Raw genomic sequence first — 21,838 nt, 5'->3', positions numbered from 1 at the left:
ACACTTGTGAATGCTGGTATAAATGTAACTGAAATTTTTTTATCGTTATAAATGGAATAATTTATTGTTATGTGTTTATACCTTTTGTGATAAACATACTTCATATCAATTATATTGCGTCACAAATTCTATTCATGTAATTGGTACATCACTCAACTATGACAGAAAGTGCAACTGCATGACAAGCTTTTTTCATCACAAATGGGTTACTGCATGACGATTAAAATTTCATCATAGAATCCATGCTACCTAGCCGGGCAGCCTACCCCAGCTTTATGACGTTTTATGAAATTTTGGTCAAATATATTATATGACGCATTATTTATAACGATGGGCCTGACGATGGATTTATATCATAAAATATCATCCATGACAAAAAATCATCATTTTGTGATGAATATTGACTGTCATATAATGCCAAATCTGTTGTAGTGTTAGGATGGAATACACCTCTTCAATGGTGTCGCTAGTGGAATACAGCTCTTCGAAAATGTTGTTTCACTATTAATCCTTTCAACTCGTATGCCATGAATCTTTGGTGAATGTAGAATCCTTGATATAGTGCGGGATATGACGAGCGGTGTGTAAAATGGGTGAAAACTGTTTTGACGGGGGCAAGTGGAATAGTCATCCGGTCGAGGATGCTCTTAGGGGCTTGAGCTACCATTGTGGTATTCATTGCCAACGAAAGATGCCTACCCGGCCGTATAAATACCGAATCATTGCGCCGTTATGCTAAGCCACCTAGTGCAACCATACGTCCTGTATGGGTATGCTTTGACTTTTCTCCCCCGACTGAGCTGGACTTCTACTAGGAGGGCCGGGTGAGCAATAAGAACCCAAGCGTCTACTAGGTATTTGTGAGGAACCGTCCAAATAGTATTCTAATTAATCATCAGGAGGATCATTATTCATAATCACAACCTCGACGATTAACCAGAATACCATTCCGGTAGTCCCGGCACGTGTTTTGTGCCCAGAATCGGAACACATGCCTTCCAACTCAAATATCACAACACAGTTTAATAGAGAGCAAATAATTAAACTGGATTACCATTGTTAAACAAGCAACTGCTTCCACAATTTACAACAAAAGAGGAACAACAACAACTACTATGCAGCGGAAGAAAAACCTATACAACAAAAGAGTATGGAGCCGTATGCCCTTAGGCTCCATACCAAAAGCGCCAGAGTTCGGAGTAGAAGGTGCTACTCCTGCCCGCCACCCTGATCGGCAGGCACAAAGTAGCCGAACACTGCCTCTTCTTCGCCGACCTGCGAACCTGGAAGCAACTTAAGGGCAGCACCCTTAGTACGAAGGTACTAGCAAGTCTTACACAGTATGAGTATATATATTCTCGACTCCAAGGATCATGCATTTAAAGCTGTAGCAAGGATTAAGACATGTTTAAGTTTATTAAGCAGTAAGCAACCTAGACTCTAGGTGTAAGCAACTGACTTAAACAACCACCGACTCAAACCCTGCCAACCAACTGATCAAAACAGATATATAACAACAAGTGTATAAAAGCAAACCATTCCCACCAAACCACCAACCACATACCGACCAAACCACCCCAATCCAACCATGCCACAACCCACATCGAAACTCTACGACCAAAATATGGTCGCTCGGTGGAGATAAGCGATAGCGATGCTCATGACCGAGAGCGCGGCAGTTCGAACTGATTATACACCCTGCAGGGGGATACTCCTGGACCCACACGACACAGGGACCATACGGCTTGTGCCACCCGCTAAGATGCGCACAAGAGGGTACCCGTGACAACCTTTCCCAACCAGGCCCAACCATGTGGATCAACCATAGCTCAGCACGGCGGTATTAGAACTACTCCCCGAGCAAACTAATACCGCTAAAAGCCCGGACTCAAACCGGACTCACACCGTCTATGACGAGGCCCACATGACCACGTCTGCGAAGGTAATCAGCTCGCCTACCATTATATCAGCATGTGGTGAGTAAGGTATGTGCTAAAGCCGACTACACCGATGATCGGTGCTTAACCGGTGCAAGCGGTCTACGATGTCCGGGTTCCCTCCCCGAACTGCCTGAGGACTCCTCGTGAGCAGATGACACCCCTAACACCGCCCACACCTCGTCTCAACTCACCACTCACCAAACCGACTCATCATCAACACAACCATAAGTGTGAACAAGTAATAAATCCTAGGCTCGCAACAACGGTGGACGCCGTCGTCGACTTCTACCGAAAAGCTTAAGTACCACTAAGCATAGCGAACTAAAATTAGACCTCGATGACACCACTAGGCTCCTAGGAACAACACATGACATGTGACCGAAATGGGATAATGCATCGGCATAGGTTCTACCCAACTCAGTACCCGACACATGCAATGTATACATAAGCGTAGATAACATATTAAATTTTCAAGTAGACACGGTGCAATATGAACGATGCTTGCCTTGCTGCCCTGGATCAGAAAGGTGGGACGCCTCACGATCGCCCACGGCCTCCGGGATCGACGGATCGGCGTTCACTACAGAAAGCAACGCGTGCAATGTAATGAGCATGTATGAAATGCGACCATGTAAGAAAAATATGCTCCACAATACATGACAACATTATTCCAAGATCGTACTGTCCAAACCAGAACTTTCTAAGTGGTCTCAAAAAGTTTGGAGTCCCTACGAATTAACTACGAATTTTACAAGCTATCAGCTATCAGGAAAGCCTGATAAACCGTGCTCGGGGTGCCCGGGATGAACAGTACTCGCGGGTACCCGGGACAAACAGTACCCGGGGGCGCTCGAGGTGAATAGTACCCGGGGGTGCTCGGTACCGGGGTGCTCGGGTGAACAGTACCCGGGGGTGCTCGGGGTGAACAGTACATGGGTGCTCGGGGGTGCTCGGGTGAACAGTACCCGGGGGTGCTCGGGAGTGCTCGGGGTGAACAGTACAGGGGTGCTCGGGTGGACAGTACCCCGGGGGTCCTCGGGGTGAACAGTACCCGGGGGTGCTCGGGAGTGCTCGGGGTGAACAGTACAGGGGCGCTCGGGTGAACAGTACCCGGGGGTCCTCGGGGTGAACAGTACACGGGGTGCTCGGGAGTGCTCGGGGTGAACAGTACAGGGGTGCTCGGGTGCTCCGGTGAACAGTACCCGGGGTCCTCGGGGTGAACAGTACCCGGGGTGCTCGGGGTGCTCGGGTGAACAGTACCCGGGGTCCTCGGGTGAACAGTACTCGGCGCTACAGTAGGCTCCCAGGTAAACTAACCGAGCACTCCCGAGCACTTTGCTACAGTAGGCTCCGAGGAAACTAACCTGGGAGTCTCTCTAAATCAAAAGTAAAAATGCCTAGAAGGGTGTACAGGGTCTAGACTTTGCTCAACCGCCTAGCAACATGATTCCTAACTCAAATCCACAGAAATCCTCATTTGTTCCCAGACTGCAGAACTTTAAGAACCTTGCAACCCTAGTTCCAGATTCAAGATCTATCCAACCAAAAATGAGCATACATGCCATGGGAGTCTAGCAGACTCACCCAAGGTCCTTTGCTGAGGTTGGTGACCGCCAGTTGAAGGAGGAAACGACGGAAAATGGCTTGGAGAAGAGAGGAAAAACTGCTGCTTCCTTGCTTCTCCCAAAGAACACCAAACAAGTTCAGAACCAGCTCGAATTCCTTCGGGGAAACTGAAAATGAATTGGATGGACGAGTAGTCCTTGAGCTGATGGTCACGTGAGTACCACATACGTACCTTGATCTTGCTCCCAGAGGTAGGGATCCAAAAGGGGAAAAAGGGAGCCTAAGAGAGAGAGTGAGAGACAACCAACTCCAACTTGCTTCCTCAAAAAGCCTTATCTGGTGGAGTGGGTGAGGAGTACGTATGGGCAAGTTTGAGGGGAGAGAGAGCTGTTGCCCACTTATAGAGAGATATTTTCCACCCAAGTGGGCTCATTTACCTAGAGGAAAGTCCAGACTTGCTTCCAGCTCCTTTATTTCTCTTAGTTTTTCCTTCTCCCACCTCATTGACTCAAAGTGAAGTGCTCCAGTGATCCCAAACTGGAACATGAAGCTGAAATTGCATGTTTTAGGATTAAAACACACAATTATGGATTTCGGGACGTGACAGTATTCGCGGGATGTTATTGATCCAGACTCTTTACGAAAGTCCCGGTGGCACCCTGGCATCTCTTACGTAGTCCTGGAGCACTTAGGATATCTCGTAGTATGGTCTAGCAAGGAAAGGTGAATGAAGTGTCTCAGTATGATTCACTCCTCCACTTGCAACGAATGGAGGCTGAGCATATCGTGTGCATACAGTGTACAATCTCTGTAGAGTGTAAATCTATTTGAATAGTTGTATCCACGGTCATAGATATGCGAATCAATGACTTCTTGGATTAAACTCGGGGCATGTGTATCTTTGATAAGTGAGTGTGTGGACTAAATGTCTATGTGATGAGTTTGTTGTCTCAGTCCGTCAGGAGCTGTGTAGTGCTAGAGGTACACCAGATACAATGATAGGGACTGCGGAGCGAGGTGTAGTCCCTCATAGGACAGAAAAATCTCTAGATATATCTTGTTATCTTGTTTGATCTATTTCAAAGTTAACAGTAGAAAATACAAGTGAATAACTGTATAAAATTGCTTTACGCTTAAAATTAAACCGTAAAACCTTATCATTGAGATATCATTTATGCATCTATCAACATCTTGAAATAGTATAGGACTTGCTGAGTAACTTTCGTACTCATTCGTGCTATTATTCAAATAAGGAAACAGATGTCGACTTCTCTAGAGATGAAGGCGTGGATGGGGAGTAGATCAGTAGTCACGTTCACACCCTAGCTACCTGTAGTTTTAGGTAGTCGTTTCGCTGTGCTTTTGTTAGCCGTTAGGTTAGGTTTGTAGTGTACAAGTACGGTGTGAAGACCTTTTATACTCTATAACCATAATATTTTCTATGTACGATGTATGATTGTGATATTATAATTATTGTATTATACGTATCATCTACTTAATTTAGAGATTGATATAGGAAGTATAGGAGATCCTGGGATGGGTTCTTATAGTTCGGATTGGGCTTAAGCTCCCGGTTGCTCTTGGGCCTCCTCTGCCACAGCTTTACTTGATCGGCTTCACTCTCCTCGTCCGCCTGCTTCCCGCGCACCAGACTCTGATGTTCAGCTACACTTTTCTTCAGGTACATGACACATGCTTCTTTTGTTTGATTTACATCCTGCTTGTTTCAATATTTTGTTCTCAAAATCTATCACCCCGGTCGGATTCGCTGACCACCCCAGGCTATCCTGAACCCAACACCAGCAACAGGACATCGGAAGAGTACATGGTCTACGTACTCCCTTTTCCCACACAGTTTGCGCTTTTTTTTTTCCATCCCAATTTCTTCTAACAAGCTGCACTGCTGTCTGCAGTTTATCATGCCAAACCATCCACAAAAAAATTTGAATTTTTAGTGGAACACCTGTTTGCCATATGTCAACCATTCTCATGTCCACAACTCCACCAAAAGCCATGAACCTGTACAGTGATCTAGGCAAGTACACACCTGATTCATCCAGTTTCCATCTTACTTTGTCTCTCCCTCCACTTACCTCCAGCAACTAGCCAAATATGCATGCATCCAATCCAATTTTACCTTTTCTAAATTAATGTTCCAACAGAAGATACAAAAATGAAGCATTATTAGCACTAAGATATCTTGAACATCGATGAAAGAAATCCTTGCAGGGAAATGGACTTCTCTTAGTTTGTTCTCATGTACAATCAAAGGAACACACATGCATATGCCATCTCTACACACGGTGCATCCCATGAACCAATCAAATCCGATCTCATCATGCGACGCTGAAGGAGCTGGCGGCCTTCTCGACGCCCTTCTTGGCGCCCTTGAACCACCTCTTGTCGCCGGCCTGCGCCTTGCAGATGTAGAGCTTGCCGTCCGCGACGGTGGCCGTGATGAGCTGGTGCTTGCCGCCCTCGTCGCCGTCCGCCGTCCTCGTCAGCACCGAGACGCTGTAGTACTGCTTCCCGTTGACCATCGGCGCGGAGCTCTCCAGGATGTTGGCCGTGGCCACCGCGTCGGACTCGAACCCGCCCTGCAACCATACGTACGTACACACTCGTCACTGAAACGAACTGCAGCGAAGCGAACTCCTGTTGCAAGCAAGTACAAGAAGAGGCGCCATGGATACGTACCTCGGAGTCTGTCCTGCCGCTGTAGGCCTGCTTGCCGAGCAGGTAGTCCACCTGGGCGAGGAACTCCTCGGGGGAGCCGAACTCGGTGATGGTCTTCTTGGTGGTGGGCTGGATCATGACGGAGACGTTGCTGTTGGCGTCGAAGTTGTCCTCGTAGCGGAGCACCTGGCCGGGGTACTCGCGCTCCCGGCTGGGGTTCCACTTGGACGGGATCAGCAGCTTGAAGCCGTCCCCGCTGTACGCCATGTACTCCGTGTCCGTCTTGGGCTTCCCGAACACGTTGGCTGTTCAAGAATTGGCCAAAGAGGCGCGCTTCCTATTAGATTCCAGACTCTCCTCGATCTCACTTAGCTTGCATGCACGACGCACGGGCGTCCATGGCGGGATTCGGTTGCTTACCTGCTTCTCCGTAGGCGGCGGCGGCCGGGGACACCTTGGCGCCGACGACGGCGACGCCGGCGAGGAGCGCGAGCGTGGCGCGCCGGGAGACGTCGCCCTCGGCGGCGTCCTGCTTCTGGGCCTTGCAGACGAAGAGCTGGGCGCGCGCGGGAGCGGCGCGGGGCGAGGAGGCGGCGCCGAGGCGGGCGGTGGATTGGTGGAGGAAGCAGGAGGTGGACGCCATCGCTGCGCTGCTCGCTGGCTGGCCGGCTGCCCCCTCGCTCTAGCTGGAAGAATGTGGGTGGATACCACTAGCTAGCACCAGCTGCTACTAGGCACGAGAGTGTTAACGAGGGGAGGGGGCGGTGGGGTCGCCGTGGCGCGGCGCGGCGGCCACTTGTGGTGGGCGGAGGCCAAGCGGATGGAGTTTGGATCAGGGGCGACGCCGCCGGATAAGGCTCCGCGACGCGCCATTGGGCCACGTCGGATCGCGAGGTCTGGGCGAACACAATCTACTGGCTCTCGCCCTCACCATCTCTGCCTGTCCTGCCCTGCCCTGCCCTGCCATGGTGTGTGCTATGCTATCTACGGCAAATTTGTTTAGTTGCACATAAACTGAGATCTCCTGAATTCCCCAATCACGCTGTATGCGAGATTTATTCAATTATATTTCGACGGAATTTACATGTGATTATGGATCTGTTTACCACAGCTCTCTGATGATCTCCCAAAGTGTTTTTTTTATAGTGAGAGTTTTGTCAAACTGCAGTTTACAGTTTTTAACTCTTAAGTGATTATCTATAATGAATTAGATACTTAGAGTTAAAAGAATCAACTTTCTCTGATCCATTTACTCTACAAAATCACTTTCTATATAGAGTTTATTATAAAGAATCACTAAAAATTATTTTCAACTAGAAAATTATTTTCTCTATAAAATTTAAATCAGAATAAACTCTACTAAACAGGTTCTATCTTAAGATTGTTGACTTCTAAAAGGCTTTTGAACGCAGGAATTTCGCTGTACATTAACACGGCAAGAGAATAGCCGACATGACGGGTCCGATTATTGTCGTTCTAGGATAGATTGTCTGGCTGTGATTTGCGGAGTAACATTTTGTGTGAACCGGTAGGTAGTACTAGCAAACAACAGTCGTCCGAATGGACCGGATGGGTGGCATCTGTTCTTTCTGGATCACTGCATTTGCGAGTTGCGTCAGAATGTACAAGAACTCGCCTCAACAAGGGTCGAATTTGTTTGGATAGGATGGGGCAGTGTCGGCTCACTAACGTGGCCAATCGTTTAACCAAATGCGAGATGAACTTACTTGATCGTCTGTTCTGGTGAGTGCTTGGATCAATGTTGAAGCTTCAACCCGGCAGAAGAACCCGATACCTCTACAGGTTCTAAAGAACATATTATCTTTAACATTTAGCAGCAGAATGCATATCAAGTGTCGAGAAATTCAGAAATATTACTTTGTCATTGACCAATCAAGCAGGACCAGACAAGGCTACAGGTCTTGTAAACCCACCAAGCTCCGATCATCAGGCTATTTCTCATTGGATACTGATTCAATTAAGATTTCCTATCCTTGTAACTCGCAAGTTTGTGGGTATTCAAGTTGGATATAATGTTTTAATACCGGTCCAATATCAGCACAACAAACTCAATTCAAACACAAATTCAAGTTAACCTTCATGACTTGATGGCATGACAGGGAAGAAGGCCATTGCAAGGTGCAGCAAAATTGCAAAAGTTAGCTGGTGGTTCATAAATGAGTAATGAGAAATATACATGGCAAGAGTATAGTCCATCAGATTACAGTTTTCCTGCCAGATTGCACCCAAACCAAAATATCGGCAAAATGATGAGCAAAATCAAGCACATTGGCGACATAGTGAAAATTCAGTCAATCTGCAGATACCCTTGGTGTCGTCCAGGGATTTTAATTTTGTTTTACAATTTTTTCATTTATCGGCGAAATTTGTAAAATTTCAGTCATTTCTCATCCTCTGCTCCATAAGTCTCATGTCAGTGAAAAAAACATAATTAGATATTTCGTTCTCCTCCAAAATTTATGAAATTTCACCAAAATTTTAATCGATGATGGTGCCGTCGACGCTGAGCTAGCTTGGCTTCACCGCCTCAGTTTTGGCTATCGACCATCTTGCTGATGAACTTGGGGATCGGAACCTCGTAGCCGAACAGCGTGATGTTGCGAGGCATCTCCGGCATCTTCGGCCCCGACGGCATTGGAGGGAATGATATGTCCGCCAACCCAGAGAAATCCGGCATCTTTGGGATTTGTGGAATACCGGCGGGGAGACAGGACGCTGCGTTCTGGGCCCCGGGCTGGGCCGGTTGTTTCGCCGCCGCGGCGAGGCCGGCTAGCACCTCCGGTGGGACACCCGACGCGGCGTTCTCGGCCCCAGGCTGCCCCGGTTGTTTCGCCGCCGCGGCGAGGCCGGCCAGCACCTCCGGTGGGACGTTTGCCGGTAGCTGGCCCTGCATCGCCGGTAGGTTGGCCAGAACCTCCGGTGGTATGTTGGTCGGCAGCTGGCCCTGCGACGCCTGGATGTTGGCCAGCGTCTCCGGTGGGATGTTGGCCAGCGTCTCCGGTGGAATGTTGGCGGGCAGCTTGGACAGCATCTCCGGCGGGATGTTGGCGGGAAGCTTGGACAGCATCTCCGGTGGGACGTTGGCTACCATTTCCGGTGGAACATTGGCGGGCAGGTTGGCCAGAATGTTAGCCGGTACGTTCGCCGGCAGTCCGGCAGGAGGAACCGGTGCCAGTGCACCAGCTGGCTGACCATTTGGAACCACCACCGGATTTTCAGCTAGGAGGCGTACTGATGCACAAAAATGTATCTTGATAGACAAAATGGCCAAGAAAGTCACGTAGCACAGGGGCCTCATCGTGACTTCCCCCTGGAATCGAGATTCCAAACCCGGCAAATGGAGGGGCTGCAAACAAAAGGTGGTAGATTGCAGATCATATATATAAGAATCTAAATTAAGAAGATGAAGCTAAATTTGGTGAGGTGCAGAGGTTCTCCAGATGAATGTTAACTGGCAACAGGGCAAATAATAGTGGTCGGTCCTATTTACTTCTGCTTTGCACCTTAAAATATACTGGGAGGAAATAGCTCTAAAATGCAGCAAATAACTCAATGCTTTGCAAGGACACAACAAGCTAAATATAGACGTCCTATTTTGCTGTAAATTCTAGTGCAGTATCCAGCCATCTAGACCTTGTTAGTTTGAAGGTACAGTTGACTTCAATTGCTGTTCTAAGTATATACAGTCCAGAAAAAGTTGACCATAGTTAAAAAGAGGGATTACCCTATGTGATTTGCATGCTCTAAGAGTTTAACTTCCCAATTCGCATGTGTTATTTCTCAAGATCAAACCCACACCAACAGTTAAGATATATTATGCAGCTTTGCCAAATAATAATTTTTAAAAAATCATTTTATCAATTAAAATTGACTGTATCGCTAACTCCTAGCAGGCAATACATAATTAGGCACACTATTTCTACTTAACCATCTGTACAGACTAGAGTTGGTTAGTTTGATAATGCGATTGAATTCTGATCCTATACAACCTTAAAAAACCAAGTATGTTTTGCTAAAAGCCACATCCTTTGTTTAATTTTCAGAGAGTGGAAATATCAGCGGGGAGGCTTCCCTTGTGCTCCAATAAGCCTGAAACCTAACCCAACCTCTGGCTGAGCCGCAGAAGCAAGAAGTATAGCCAATCTCAAAACACAAAGTACTTAAACCCAACCAAATTAAACCATCAGTCATGGCTCATGGGAGGTCCAGATTTCAGTCACTAGTCCATTACTATTTGCAATGTTTCAGCTAGAAGAAAGATACCTTACATCTTACATGGGAACCATTGAAAGAATTTCAGCTGTTCATGTCAGAAGAAAGGAGCTCCCTCATCACATGCCCACATCTTGTTGCTCTGCAGGATTAGCTTTCCAAATATCATGGATAGCATGCTGCGCTTCGACCTTTAGTTTCAACTCTCGAAGGCCATCCATCACCAAGTTGAACAATTCATCAGATGTTGCTGCCTTCTCTGCCACTTCATAGAAGGATTTGCATAACTCATCAAAACGCCGTGCAACAGGTGTATTGACCATATCATCATACAAGCATACAATAGAAGTGTGGGCACGCTTCAAATCCTTTCTCCACCTCTGCAACACATATTTGGATTTTGGAGGGCACTTCTTTGACCTTCATTAGAGCAAGTACAGATATAATGTGGCTACACAAGATCCCTCGAAATTCAAAATGATGGCACATGCATCTCACATCACATCCATCTCCATTAAACCAGACAGTAAAGTCCAAACTAAGCTGTTGCTCCCCAATTTAACATCTTGCACAACCTTGAATATACAAATTGAACCTTCTTGTCTCAGAAGACTTGGATAACAATAGATTTTACCTTTCAGCTGCTCCTGAAATTCTTCAAACTTTTTGTTTGTATACACTAACTGGAACTGCTTCTCAATATCGTAATGAGTGATGCAAGGTGCCACTTCTTGTAAAGACTTACAATCAGCAATATTTTCCTTCTCAATCATGTCTCTTAATGCATTGTTGTATTGCTCCAAAAACTGGTTTAATGTAGTTTCAGAACTGACATATCCATCAAAGAAAGAATGGACACTTTTGCACTCTTTTGTGCTAGCCATGCCAGCCCAAAAGGTATCTTTCGTATAACCCGGCACCCATTTCTGCCTATTACAGTATAACTCAGTGAGCCATTCATTGTTCTAAAGGCAAAACTTGCGAATCATCTCTATCCAACCTTTTCAAAATCACTTTTTGTCAATGATTCATACACCACATTTGACAAAGCGATTTTGATATTTTTGAGTTCTGAAAATCCAGAGTTTTTTTGGAATCTTCTTCATGATATTCCACAAACACCATCTATGGCAAGATTCAGGAAAAAATTCCTCAACAGCATCCTGCATTCCTTTGCACTGATCAGTAATTATGCCTTTTGGTGGTTTGTTTGACATGCAAGCTAACCAGGATTTGAACAACCATACAAAATTCTCAGTGTCCTCATTTGACAGTAGGCCGCATCCCAAAATAATTGACTCACCATGATGATTTACAAAATGAGCACCGAGGGGGAGGACGTCCTCCTCAGATTTCATTAAGAGGATGTCAAGCCTCGAATCCGGGCCAGCTCAGTGAGACCGTGCTCGACTGACCGTTAGCAACGTGAGAGGCTTGGCGATTTACACCAATGAAGGAAGCAAAAGGTATTTCATACTTGTTTGTTAGGTATGTAGAGTCGAATTTCACAACATTTGAGATAGATTCACATGCAGCCCTACTTCTTGCATCTGCCCAGAAAACATTTTGCAACCGTGAGTCTTCATCGAAGTCCATGACATAGAAAAAATTAGGATTCTTGGACTGCAAGCGGAAGAAGTATCGGTATAGCACATGTGCATCTCTGACACCAAGCTTCAGCCTTCTATCCTCTTCAGAATTGTTTGTGCACTCATTTTCACCAAATTGGTGATTCTCATAGCCTCCAGCTTGCACGCGAGTAGAACTGATCTTCTTGTTTGCACGAACCTCTGATCTACCATTTGACGCTTGCCGTCTTCTTTTAGCAGATAAGTCAGGTTTCTTTTGACATACAATAGTCCTAGTTTTGTTTGGACTTAGATCATGATTGTGCACAAGTGTAAGCGAAGTTAAGCGGAATTTGTTGTCAGGATCATGAAGTGAAAATTTTATTTTAGCTGGACATTGCACCTTCATGGAGGGATTAGGCTGTAATTTATTTTTTCAGGTGTACTGAGCCTTGCCTTGTCTGCTGCAAGCGAGGGTGAAGTATCGCAATTTTCGATCTTCAGTTTTGGAGCTTCTCCTTGTTATAGTGAATCCCTTCTTCCGAGCATATCTCTTATAGAATGCAACTGCATCATTCTCACTAGCAAATATCATTCCCTTCTTGGGCTCCTTGATTTCCCTGTCTTTCTCTGCGTCTTGCTCCTCAGAATCGGTTCCAATCTCCTCGACGACAAAATCATCCTCGTCAACCACTGTTTGTTGGCCTGCATTATCTTCTTTCCCCTCATCTAGGGATCCATTAGTTGCCATTACCTGAAAGGTGCTACGAGATTAAGAGAAAGAATTAGAAACCAACCAATGAAAAACCAGAACAGATGATGTTTCGGCTGTGGTGTGGACATACCGTTGCAGAACTTATAAAGACATCAATCAAGCTGCTGTTTTAGCTTCAGTGCACACAACCGTATGCAGAAGAAACAAGATGTTTTCTGGCTAAAATGCTTCAGGCCTTACAGAGCCACAATGTCACTGTACGAAGAATACAACATCAGCTACAAAATGGAACTGATGATCATAATAAAACAGCAGCAGGTTGACGTTATGAACATTAGTGCATTTCTTGATAATGGTGTAACGCATTCACATTCCAACAAGAGAGCAACCAATCTTTAGCGATTAGCATTGTGATCCCACCCATATTTAACAAAATTCTACGAAGCCAATCGCAATCGATTTAAGCGTTCTAAACTGGAAACGCGCATTAAGAAACCATCTGCCCCAATATCCCCCCTTTCCTGTGGCGAACTAGCACCTCGCTTCTACACGGACCCAAACTGAAATCACATCTGATGCTGCACCGCCCAACAAAAGAAAGATGAAACCTTTCCCTTATCCTAGAAAAAAAAAAAAGCACACCTGTACAAGAAGATTCGATACTCCGCCGCCGCCGCCGCGGTGCCGGGCCACGGGGATCCCTCCCGCCGTCGTTGCGTCAGCGCCGCGATCTCGGCCGGGGAGGCCGAGACGGACAGGCCGAGGAGGTGTAGAAATGCGTCAGAGGGGACCAGAGTGCCGGGCAAGTGATAAGTGTAGAAATGACGCCAGACGCCGGGAAGGTGGTGGTTGACTTCACCGCACCGCAGAGAAAGGGAAGAAAATAGGGCGAAATCCTGTATGCCACTGAAAAAACTTTAAGTTTCCTTCATGTAATTGAAATTTTTGAACTTCAGAATTACTGTTCATCAGAGTTACTATTCACCCGCGTTACTATTCATTGTTCGGTTTATAAAAATAAGTGGTCTTCTGTTTCTAAAATCCTAAAAATTTTGGTATGTGTTCTATAATTTATGTATAATTTATTTTAATTAGATTCATAAAAAAGTATATGTAGAATTTAAATTAAAATTCTCTTAAAAATGTATTTTTTTAACTTATAATAATTGTTAGTGTCTCAAATAAAATCCTAAAAATCTAAAAAAAATTACTAATATTCTTCTTATGTGATGAAATAATTTATAAAATTATTTACATCTCTATATTATATAGTGAAAAAGTGAGTTCCTTTGTAATACTTTATTTCAATCTATTCTATCATGTTGCATATAAATGTAGTATTACAAAAGAACTCATTTTTTCATCATATAATCTAGGAATGTAAATAATTTTATAAATTATTCCATCACATAATAAAAATATTAATGAATTTTTTAGATTTTTGGATTTTATTTGAGACCCTAACAATTATTAGAAATTATAAAAGTAGTTTTTTTAGAAAATTTAAATTTAAATTCTAAATATGATTTTTGGTGAATCCAATTAAAATAGGTTGCATATGTATTATGAAACATGTAAAAAAATTAGGATTTTTGAGAAAAAAAAATGACTAGTTATTTTTAGAGAAACCGAACCAGTGAATAGTAATAACTTAGGTGAACGGTAATTTTGAAGGCTGGTTCAGCCGGGATGTGAACGGAATGGTAGAACGAAAGTTAAAATGAATGGGAAGGAAGTTCGAAAATTTCAATGGTACAGAGGTAATTTGAAGATTTTCAGTAGCATATAGGGAATTCGCACAAGAAAAATATCGGTCACGTTTCTCCACACCCCTCCCCCCCGAAAGCCCAATCAGGCAAGCCCCATTGGCCCACCTGTCCCTCTCAGCGAACCTTCCCTCTCCCACCCACCAATCTTCTCCAATCAATCAGCTGCTACCTCACCAATGGCCATTCGCCATTAGAGAGCTGCCCATTGCGTTGCGATCACCTCACAAGATCAAGCTCCCCACTTCGCCGCGTTATACAGCTTTTCGTCGGTAAATTAAATTCATCTCTTTAGCGCTTTATCTTTTCTTTCTCTCTCTCTTTTCCCCCTGGTTGCTTTATGAGGAATCTGCAGAACCTTGCTCTACTTTTCTGCTTAGAATAAGGCGGGATCGGGGATCTGGTTAGACAAAATGAAGGTAGAGCTCTTCAAAGTCAGAAACATCGTAGTGAGATGGTCTGCTGTGTCCTGCCTTTCTTGATCAGTTCACAAATCATAAGTTCGTAACCCATTTCACTTTTCTCCGTGTAAATGTTCTTCTGAATAATCCTGGTGTTGTCTGAGTGTGTGGCTACAGACAAGGATTCCTGAACTTATTTGGTTCAGTAAGTGTAGATCTTGCTTCTTGGAGCGATCGAATTCGCTCAAAGAGAACTCACAATTTTGGTGAATATAGCAGTGGAGACTGAAAAAAAAACAGCTGCTTTCCTAATCCACTTGCCCCAGCGAGCATCTTCTTTTGATTTGCCCAATTATGAGTTCTGTAGAAAATGGCTAGAAATGACTAATGAGACAGTAAGTTCAACAAATTAGCGCTGAATCTATTGAAAGGGAGACGCTGAAGAAGCTGTGCATGGTTTGTCAAATAGACTCACTTTTCATGTGAAATGAAGCTGCAACCTTACCTGTATATCTACCGAATCAGACTCGGGAGACACAGAGATGCCAGAGCATTCAGAGAATGCGGCGGGGAACATCATGAGCAGCATCATGGACACCATCGCCGAGAATCTGCCAAACCAGAAGTCCGTCAGGTTCGACGACGAGGGCTCTGTCTCCAACCAGGCGAAGAAGCTGTTCAGTGGTCAGACTAAAAAGTCTGTCCATCACGTTCTGGGCGGTGGAAAGTGTATGCAACTCTGCTAACTTCTATTCTATCCTTGGCAACACACATAAAGCATCTTGATGTATCTGTGACGGGTGATCATTCCTGCTTGTGGACCGATCGATCGCAGCCGCCGACGTGCTGCTGTGGAGGAACAAGAAGATCTCCTCGAGCGTCCTCGCCGTCGCGACCGCGGTCTGGGTCTTCTTCGAGTGGCTCGACTACCACTTCCTGACGATCGTGAGCTTCATGCTTGTTCTTGGCATGGCTGTTCAGTTTGCCTGGTCCAGCTTCGCAGGCATGCTCAGCAGGTATGCACCATGTGCAGCTTGTGTAACATCTCTGGAGCTTGTGTTCTTTCATGGCCATGATGGATCATAGGAAGGTAGCTGACAATGGCTGAACTGAACATTAATTCAGGTCTCCTTCGAACGTGCCTCGTGTCGAGTTACCGGAGGAGCTGTTTGCGAACATCGGCGCGGCGGTCGGCGCCCAGGTGAACAGGGTCCTGGGCATCCTCCAGGACGTGTCCTGTGGAAGAGACCTGAAGCAGTTTCTCCTGGTAAGTGGCCATGGTGACTAACTTAATGTTCCATTGCTTGTGATTGTCTTCAGTGGGAGCTGCAGCGTCATACTGAACAGAGCTTTCTTTCAGGTGATCGCCGGGTTCTTCGCCGCCGCTGTCATCGGGAGCTGGTGCAACTTCCTGTCCGTCATCTACATCGGTAACTCAGAGAGTGATCTTGCTTCACCGCGTCTGACACTTTGAGGATTAGCATCATGTTTAGTGTTTACTAATTCCTGCCGCTTTGATTGTCTGGTTCAGGGTTCGTCTGTGCACACACTCTGCCTGTGCTTTACGAGAAGTACCAGGACCAGGTGGATGACTTCCTCTACAACATCCTCGGCCTGCTCCAGAACCAGTACCAGAAGCTCGACAAGGGTGTCCGGAGCAAGGTGCCTAAAGGGAGCATCAAGTTTAAGAAGAGCGACTAGTTTAATTCACTGCTCAATTAGCTGGGCCGAGCCATTGATGCGCCTGTCCTAGCTAGCCCCCTGTTGTGTTTTCTTAGGACAGCTTCGGCTTTCCTGAACAAAGGGTGTTTGATGATGTTCTGTACACTGTACAGTGAAGAAGTACCCGTTTTTACCCTCCGAATAGCGAAGTACTTGTGTAATGCTATTATGTTTTACAGTGAACAAATTAAAGGGAGGTTGGTGTTATTGATAAGGATACGGTATTATGTTTCTGGAAATGAAGGTCCGGCCGACCCACCCCCTCCCCCGTTCGCCATCCAAAGATGGGGTCGTCGCACATCCCACCAATCCTCCCGCAGCTCTTATCACCGAGCACCTCCACCTATCGACACCACCCCACCATTGATTCAGGCGACCCATCCCCCGCCAAGCCGACGCCCCCTCCCACTCCACTCTAAACAGCACCATGTCGTCTGCTCTGTTGTCACCAACCACCCATGATGGGGGTCCCGACTTGGGGGCTGATGTAGACAGAGGGAAGCTTCTCATTATCACCATCTTCGCTATGCGGTTTCCCAATGCCGGTGACAACTGCAAATCACAAAAGGAGGTGATTCTTTGATTGGGTATGGTTGAGGAAAGGAGCAAGCTTTTGGTCGCCAAACAACCGCTCCAAAAGGATTTAAGAGGTAGGAAATTTTATATGATCCTCGCGCGAAAGATCCCATGAGACTCTGATTCACGCCGTCCCTCTACTGATCCAACGACTGACATGTGTGTAGGAGAGAGAGCAAGGAACATATGTCACACGAGAAGAATGGGTCTTTCGAAAGGAGGAAGCTTTCGGTCGCCAAACACTCGCTCCGTAAGGATTTAGGGGCCGTTTGGTAGAGCTCTGATTCTGTGATGAGAGTGATTCTGTGGTGGAAGTAGGGTGAAAGTGATTTTATTTGTAAAATCGTTTGGTATGCTAGTGGTGGAAGTGATTTCTGAGAGAATATTATGTTGAAATCGAAGAGAATCAGTCGGGAATCAGGTGGAAGCTAATTTTTTCAGCTCCCACCTCGCTATACAAAACGGGAAGTGATTCCCGCGCGGAATCACTCCCCGACCAGCCCGTTTGGCAGCGCTGGGAGTGATTCTAGCGCGGAATCAACTCCCAGAGCTCTACCAAACGAGGCCCTGGGGAAGCGCGGTGTCACAACTTCATGTCCTACCAAAGAGGTTCCCTCTGATCGCAAATCGGGCGTGGTATTCATACACGATGTGCCCACTATAGTTGGCGTCATGACCATGGGATGGCGTGTCGCGTCTACTCCTCTCCATCCTACCTCCTCCGAGGACCAGGATGGTGAGGAGGTGGTCGCGAGGAGACACTTCACATTTGGTCGTTGTGCCACCGGCGCCCACCCAGTGCCACCTGGTTGCAGTGCATGTGCCGCTGGTGCACCCACAATACCATCCAGTCGTTGCACCGGTCGAGCGTGTCAACGCGGACTGACAGTTCATCACCAGGCATAAATCGATTTCTTCCCTACCGCTGCCACAAAGGCGATGTGAAGCAGTAGGGCAAGAATCAATGCCCGCACGAGCAAACAAGACTTCGTCCTAGTGTATATCTTGCTGCCATGAGTCGTGAAGAAGGATTTGTTCTCAGAGTTCATTGCGGACGGCGAGCAGTTTCGAGGACTAGGGCATAGTGCTAGTTCGTTTGTCTGTGTCGTTGATCGTAGGTCGTAATTTATATCGCAAGTAGTAGTCTTTGTGTGCTACTGCTTGGTGTTTCAGCCAAGTTGGCAAGAATGTCGTTGTAATGTTGTACTCACCTTCTCCTTAATGAAATGCGTGCATTGCACGTTTTCAAAAAGAAACAAGGTTCATCTTCTGTCCCTGACTTGAGAGAGTTGAGACTGATGGCAATGGGATTGGTTAGAGTGACCCTGAATGGCTGAATACCCTACCAAAGCTAGGAGCTCTATTATGTTTCTGCAAATGAATCTAATTTCTATTTTATTAAAAAATTTAAATCAGATCAAGTTTATCGGCACATACCAATATACCACGGTACCATCAATTTGCTTTCCGAAAAATAAAATCGACGACCTACCATCCACCTGAGACGACCGACCCAACATCTAGCCCGTGTGTTCACTATGTGTAGGAATACAAGTAGATACCTAATAGGTAGTTCTATGTCACTACTTAGCTTATTTTTTTCTTTAACTTAATTAGATGAGAACGAATCTTTATTTAATTTATTTGAGTTTTAGATCGACCAATTAACTAAAATACAAAACTTACATCTGGGATCAGAGACAACCGGCCCATGAATTGCAGGCCGTCAGGAAGCAGGCCTACGACTGCGAGCAATCTGTGGTTGCTGCGCGAATTTTCTGGGCCGAAAAGCCCATAACTGCGTAAGATGGGTTGGGCCGCAAAGGCCGGTGCGAGCAGAGGCCCATGCGTACTCACCACCACGGCGCATGCACGAGGAGGGAGCGTGCATGGCGGGGCGTCTCCACGTGGAGACCGTGCCGGGCGGCCGCTCGCCATGAGCACCGCCTCGGGCCGGTGGACCCCGCCGCTCCACCTCGGACGGTCCGTGCCCACCGGCTCCGGAGCTCTGATCTCCTGCTCCCTCTGCCTCAGCTCCCAACCCCCCTCTTCAGGCTGCAGGCTCCAACGTTGCTTACTGCTCCTCCTGGCTGCAGAAACAAGCTCTCCATTGCTTTGCTTCAGACAGCTCCTCGCTTGAGATTAGCTGGCCTGCCTAAACCAAAGCCCGGATCATTAATGTACCCGCATGCATTTCATCTGTACATGATTTAATAATTTTTTAGACAGAGAAAGTATAACTTCCAGCTTCTGTACTAACAGGACGTCAAGGTATATTATATATATATATAGCTATTTTATAAATATGAGTATATGTGCCAAGTTCGAGACTCGAGGTCAGATAGATCTACATAAAAATCCTAACCAATTTAAATATGCTCAGTTTATACATGATTTGATAGTTAGAGTCAGTAACTCATGAGTTGACTAATTGCACTCAATTAGGATATTCACAAACACACTCAATTCGTGCACTAGGTAGCTACGAACATATTTGGAAAGAAGAATAGAATAGGCTTTAATTTAGTCCTTAAAAAAGACTGGCTAATAACCACGTACGTTACGAGGCCACCGTCATGTAATAATTAATTATAGTAGCAGAGTAAGTACGTGCATTGATCCATGCATCAGCTCTCCTAGCTAAGTACGTAGAGTTAGGACTTTAGGTCGTATTTTTTGGGCCTAGCATGGTCCGATGCAGTTTAAGCCTGACCCGACCCGAGTATTGATGGGCCGGGTCAGCCCGATCCGATTTATGGACCGGGTCGGGCCTTGATATGGGGTCTAATGGGCGGTCTGGCCCGGTAAAAAATGGGTTCGCGTCCTCACGCACGGTGGAGTGTGGTGGTGCTAGGTCCGTGCCAGCCCGACCCGATAAAACCCATCGTGCATTCGGGCCGGATCTGAACCTAGCTGAAGGTGGATTGGACCAACTCAGCCCGACCCGAACAGTTTATCGGGCCATCCTAGCACGGCCCGAAAGACCCGAAGCCCGAAGAGGTCGGATCGGGCCGGGCCGGCCCGGCCCAAGTCCCACCTCTACTAGTACGTACCACATGCATGTGGCCCTTCAGAAGTCACACGTACCACTTGGCCGATGTGTGTGTACCGTGTGTACGAGTATATATACATATCTCGATGCCACAGGGACTATATATGTATAGTAAGTATAGTACGCACCCCCGACACGACGCTACTGTATCTAGCTAACTAGCTGGCACAGACAATCCAACGCCGTGAAGCCACGTCAGATGATTAGGTGGACCCGGAAGTACAGTGCGGTAGTGCATGTCGTGAACAACACTGAAAGTGAGCCCGAGCCGGCGGGTATCTGTGCTCCTATCCCAGCTGCTTTCGCTTTTTTACAGAGAGCACCTGCCTGCCTGCCTGCTGCAAAGGCACTGCATGCACTAGTAAACACATCATGTCATCATCTTTCATCCATCCATCCAGATACTGCAGGATCTCTTCGATCCACCCTCGGCCGGACGCACACTAGCTATTCCTGGACCTCTTGGTCGTTAACCGAGCTCCATTACCTCTCATCTGTGAAGGGCTCAAGGCTTCTGGACGTCGAGGAGACAGGCAGCCACCACTCTGCTTTTGCCCATTCACTATCTACTGGTCCGTGCGAGCTAGCTAGCTAGTGAATAAAGGCTATAAATAGCCCTACCTGCTCCCAAACGCTTCAGCAACGAACCTAGCTTCGCACACTCACTCACACAACTCACTAACTCCATTCTTCTTGCTGCTAGCTAGCTCGATCGAGGGTGCGACATGGCTGTGGCCAGGTCTGAGCACGATCGCCTTGTGTGGGCATTGCCCCTGGAGAGCAACCTCAGGGGCCTGGGAGGCAGCGGCGACGACGACGATGACGACTTCGACGTGGCTCCGGCCGCGTAACTAATGGATCTAGAGTACGTACGAGGTGGTCACCATGATCTATGCAGTGAGATTGTATGTATAAGCGATGCCAGTGTGCTGAGGTTTTGAGGTGCTGTGTATTTCATGCCTCCGAGCTAATAATTTCAGCTGCGTAGTGGTGTACTTAGTTGACAATAAAGACAGCAGGCATGGCCAGCATGTATATGGCCGGAGCAGCTAATGAGGCCATGAGGGGTTTTCGTGTTCCGTAAACAATTACAGTGGAAAATCAACATATATAATTGTTGTCCACGAGTTCCTGCAGATGAATTTATCTTTTCGGAAGTGTAAGCCCATTTGGACAGCTTTTAAGTTATATATTGTTCTATTCTATTCTTTCGTTTTCTGTCTGGGTTTTAATAAGGAGGTAGGGTTTAATAATCAGGTCACTCTACAAGATCTGCTAAGCCCTAGTAAGTTAGTGAATTAAAATGCACTGGCCCAGGGAGTGCCAGAAAATCACATGCAAAATAAACAAGTTTGTTTAATATCCTCATTTGTACGTAGAAGCAGATTTTCAATGTAAAGTCATAAGTTATTTTTATTACCATAAATTTGTGAGCACTTGAGGTCTAAGAATAAATGTCTTCCACGGAAAATTTTAAAAAGAGAATAAATGCTCATTATATTGGACTTCCCTAGGACATTAAAACTCACTTCGAACTAAACCTATTTCTCTTAGTATTGCCAGAACAGATTTCTGCTAGTTCTGATCCTTTCGATGTTGATTTGACTATACAGTTCTCTGAGA

At 46.2% G+C, this 21,838-nt stretch overlaps 3 protein-coding genes across 5 annotated transcripts; 1 reads left to right on the top strand and 2 right to left on the bottom strand.

The window, feature by feature from the left end:
• Window positions 1-5,672: 5,672 nt before the first annotated feature.
• On the bottom strand, window positions 5,673-6,965 carry LOC133892760 (oxygen-evolving enhancer protein 2, chloroplastic-like). Its single transcript, XM_062333706.1, has 3 exons — window positions 6,603-6,965; window positions 6,204-6,487; window positions 5,673-6,103 (listed from the first exon to the last, which is right to left on the bottom strand). Exons 1-3 carry the CDS (start codon window positions 6,823-6,825, stop codon window positions 5,843-5,845), a joined length of 768 nt encoding a protein of 255 aa, XP_062189690.1. The 5' UTR covers window positions 6,826-6,965; the 3' UTR covers window positions 5,673-5,842.
• Window positions 6,966-8,359: 1,394 nt separating this feature from the next.
• LOC133893255 (uncharacterized) lies at window positions 8,360-13,580 on the bottom strand. 3 transcript variants are annotated; one of them, XM_062334236.1, is made up of 4 exons: window positions 13,341-13,580; window positions 12,829-12,953; window positions 10,472-12,737; window positions 8,360-9,549 (listed from the first exon to the last, which is right to left on the bottom strand). In XM_062334236.1, exon 4 carries the CDS (start codon window positions 9,499-9,501, stop codon window positions 8,731-8,733), a length of 771 nt encoding a protein of 256 aa, XP_062190220.1. In that variant the 5' UTR covers window positions 9,502-9,549; window positions 10,472-12,737; window positions 12,829-12,953; window positions 13,341-13,580; the 3' UTR covers window positions 8,360-8,730. The 3 variants fall into 3 exon arrangements, 1 of the variants encoding a protein (XP_062190220.1); XR_009904462.1 differs by having other exon boundaries at window positions 9,425-9,549; window positions 10,467-12,737; XR_009904461.1 differs by lacking the exon at window positions 8,360-9,549 and having other exon boundaries at window positions 10,348-12,747.
• Window positions 13,581-14,573: 993 nt separating this feature from the next.
• Window positions 14,574-16,801, top strand: LOC133893474 (reticulon-like protein B8). Its single transcript, XM_062334502.1, has 6 exons — window positions 14,574-14,736; window positions 15,391-15,594; window positions 15,701-15,881; window positions 15,991-16,132; window positions 16,226-16,295; window positions 16,397-16,801. Exons 2-6 carry the CDS (start codon window positions 15,408-15,410, stop codon window positions 16,564-16,566), a joined length of 750 nt encoding a protein of 249 aa, XP_062190486.1. The 5' UTR covers window positions 14,574-14,736; window positions 15,391-15,407; the 3' UTR covers window positions 16,567-16,801.
• Window positions 16,802-21,838: the final 5,037 nt, after the last annotated feature.

This window comes from Phragmites australis, chromosome 15, assembly GCF_958298935.1.
Source record: "Phragmites australis chromosome 15, lpPhrAust1.1, whole genome shotgun sequence".
NCBI lineage: Eukaryota > Viridiplantae > Streptophyta > Magnoliopsida > Poales > Poaceae > Phragmites > Phragmites australis.
Note: the sequence above shows the minus strand (reverse complement) of the source record. Positions and strands in the feature narration are given on the sequence as shown.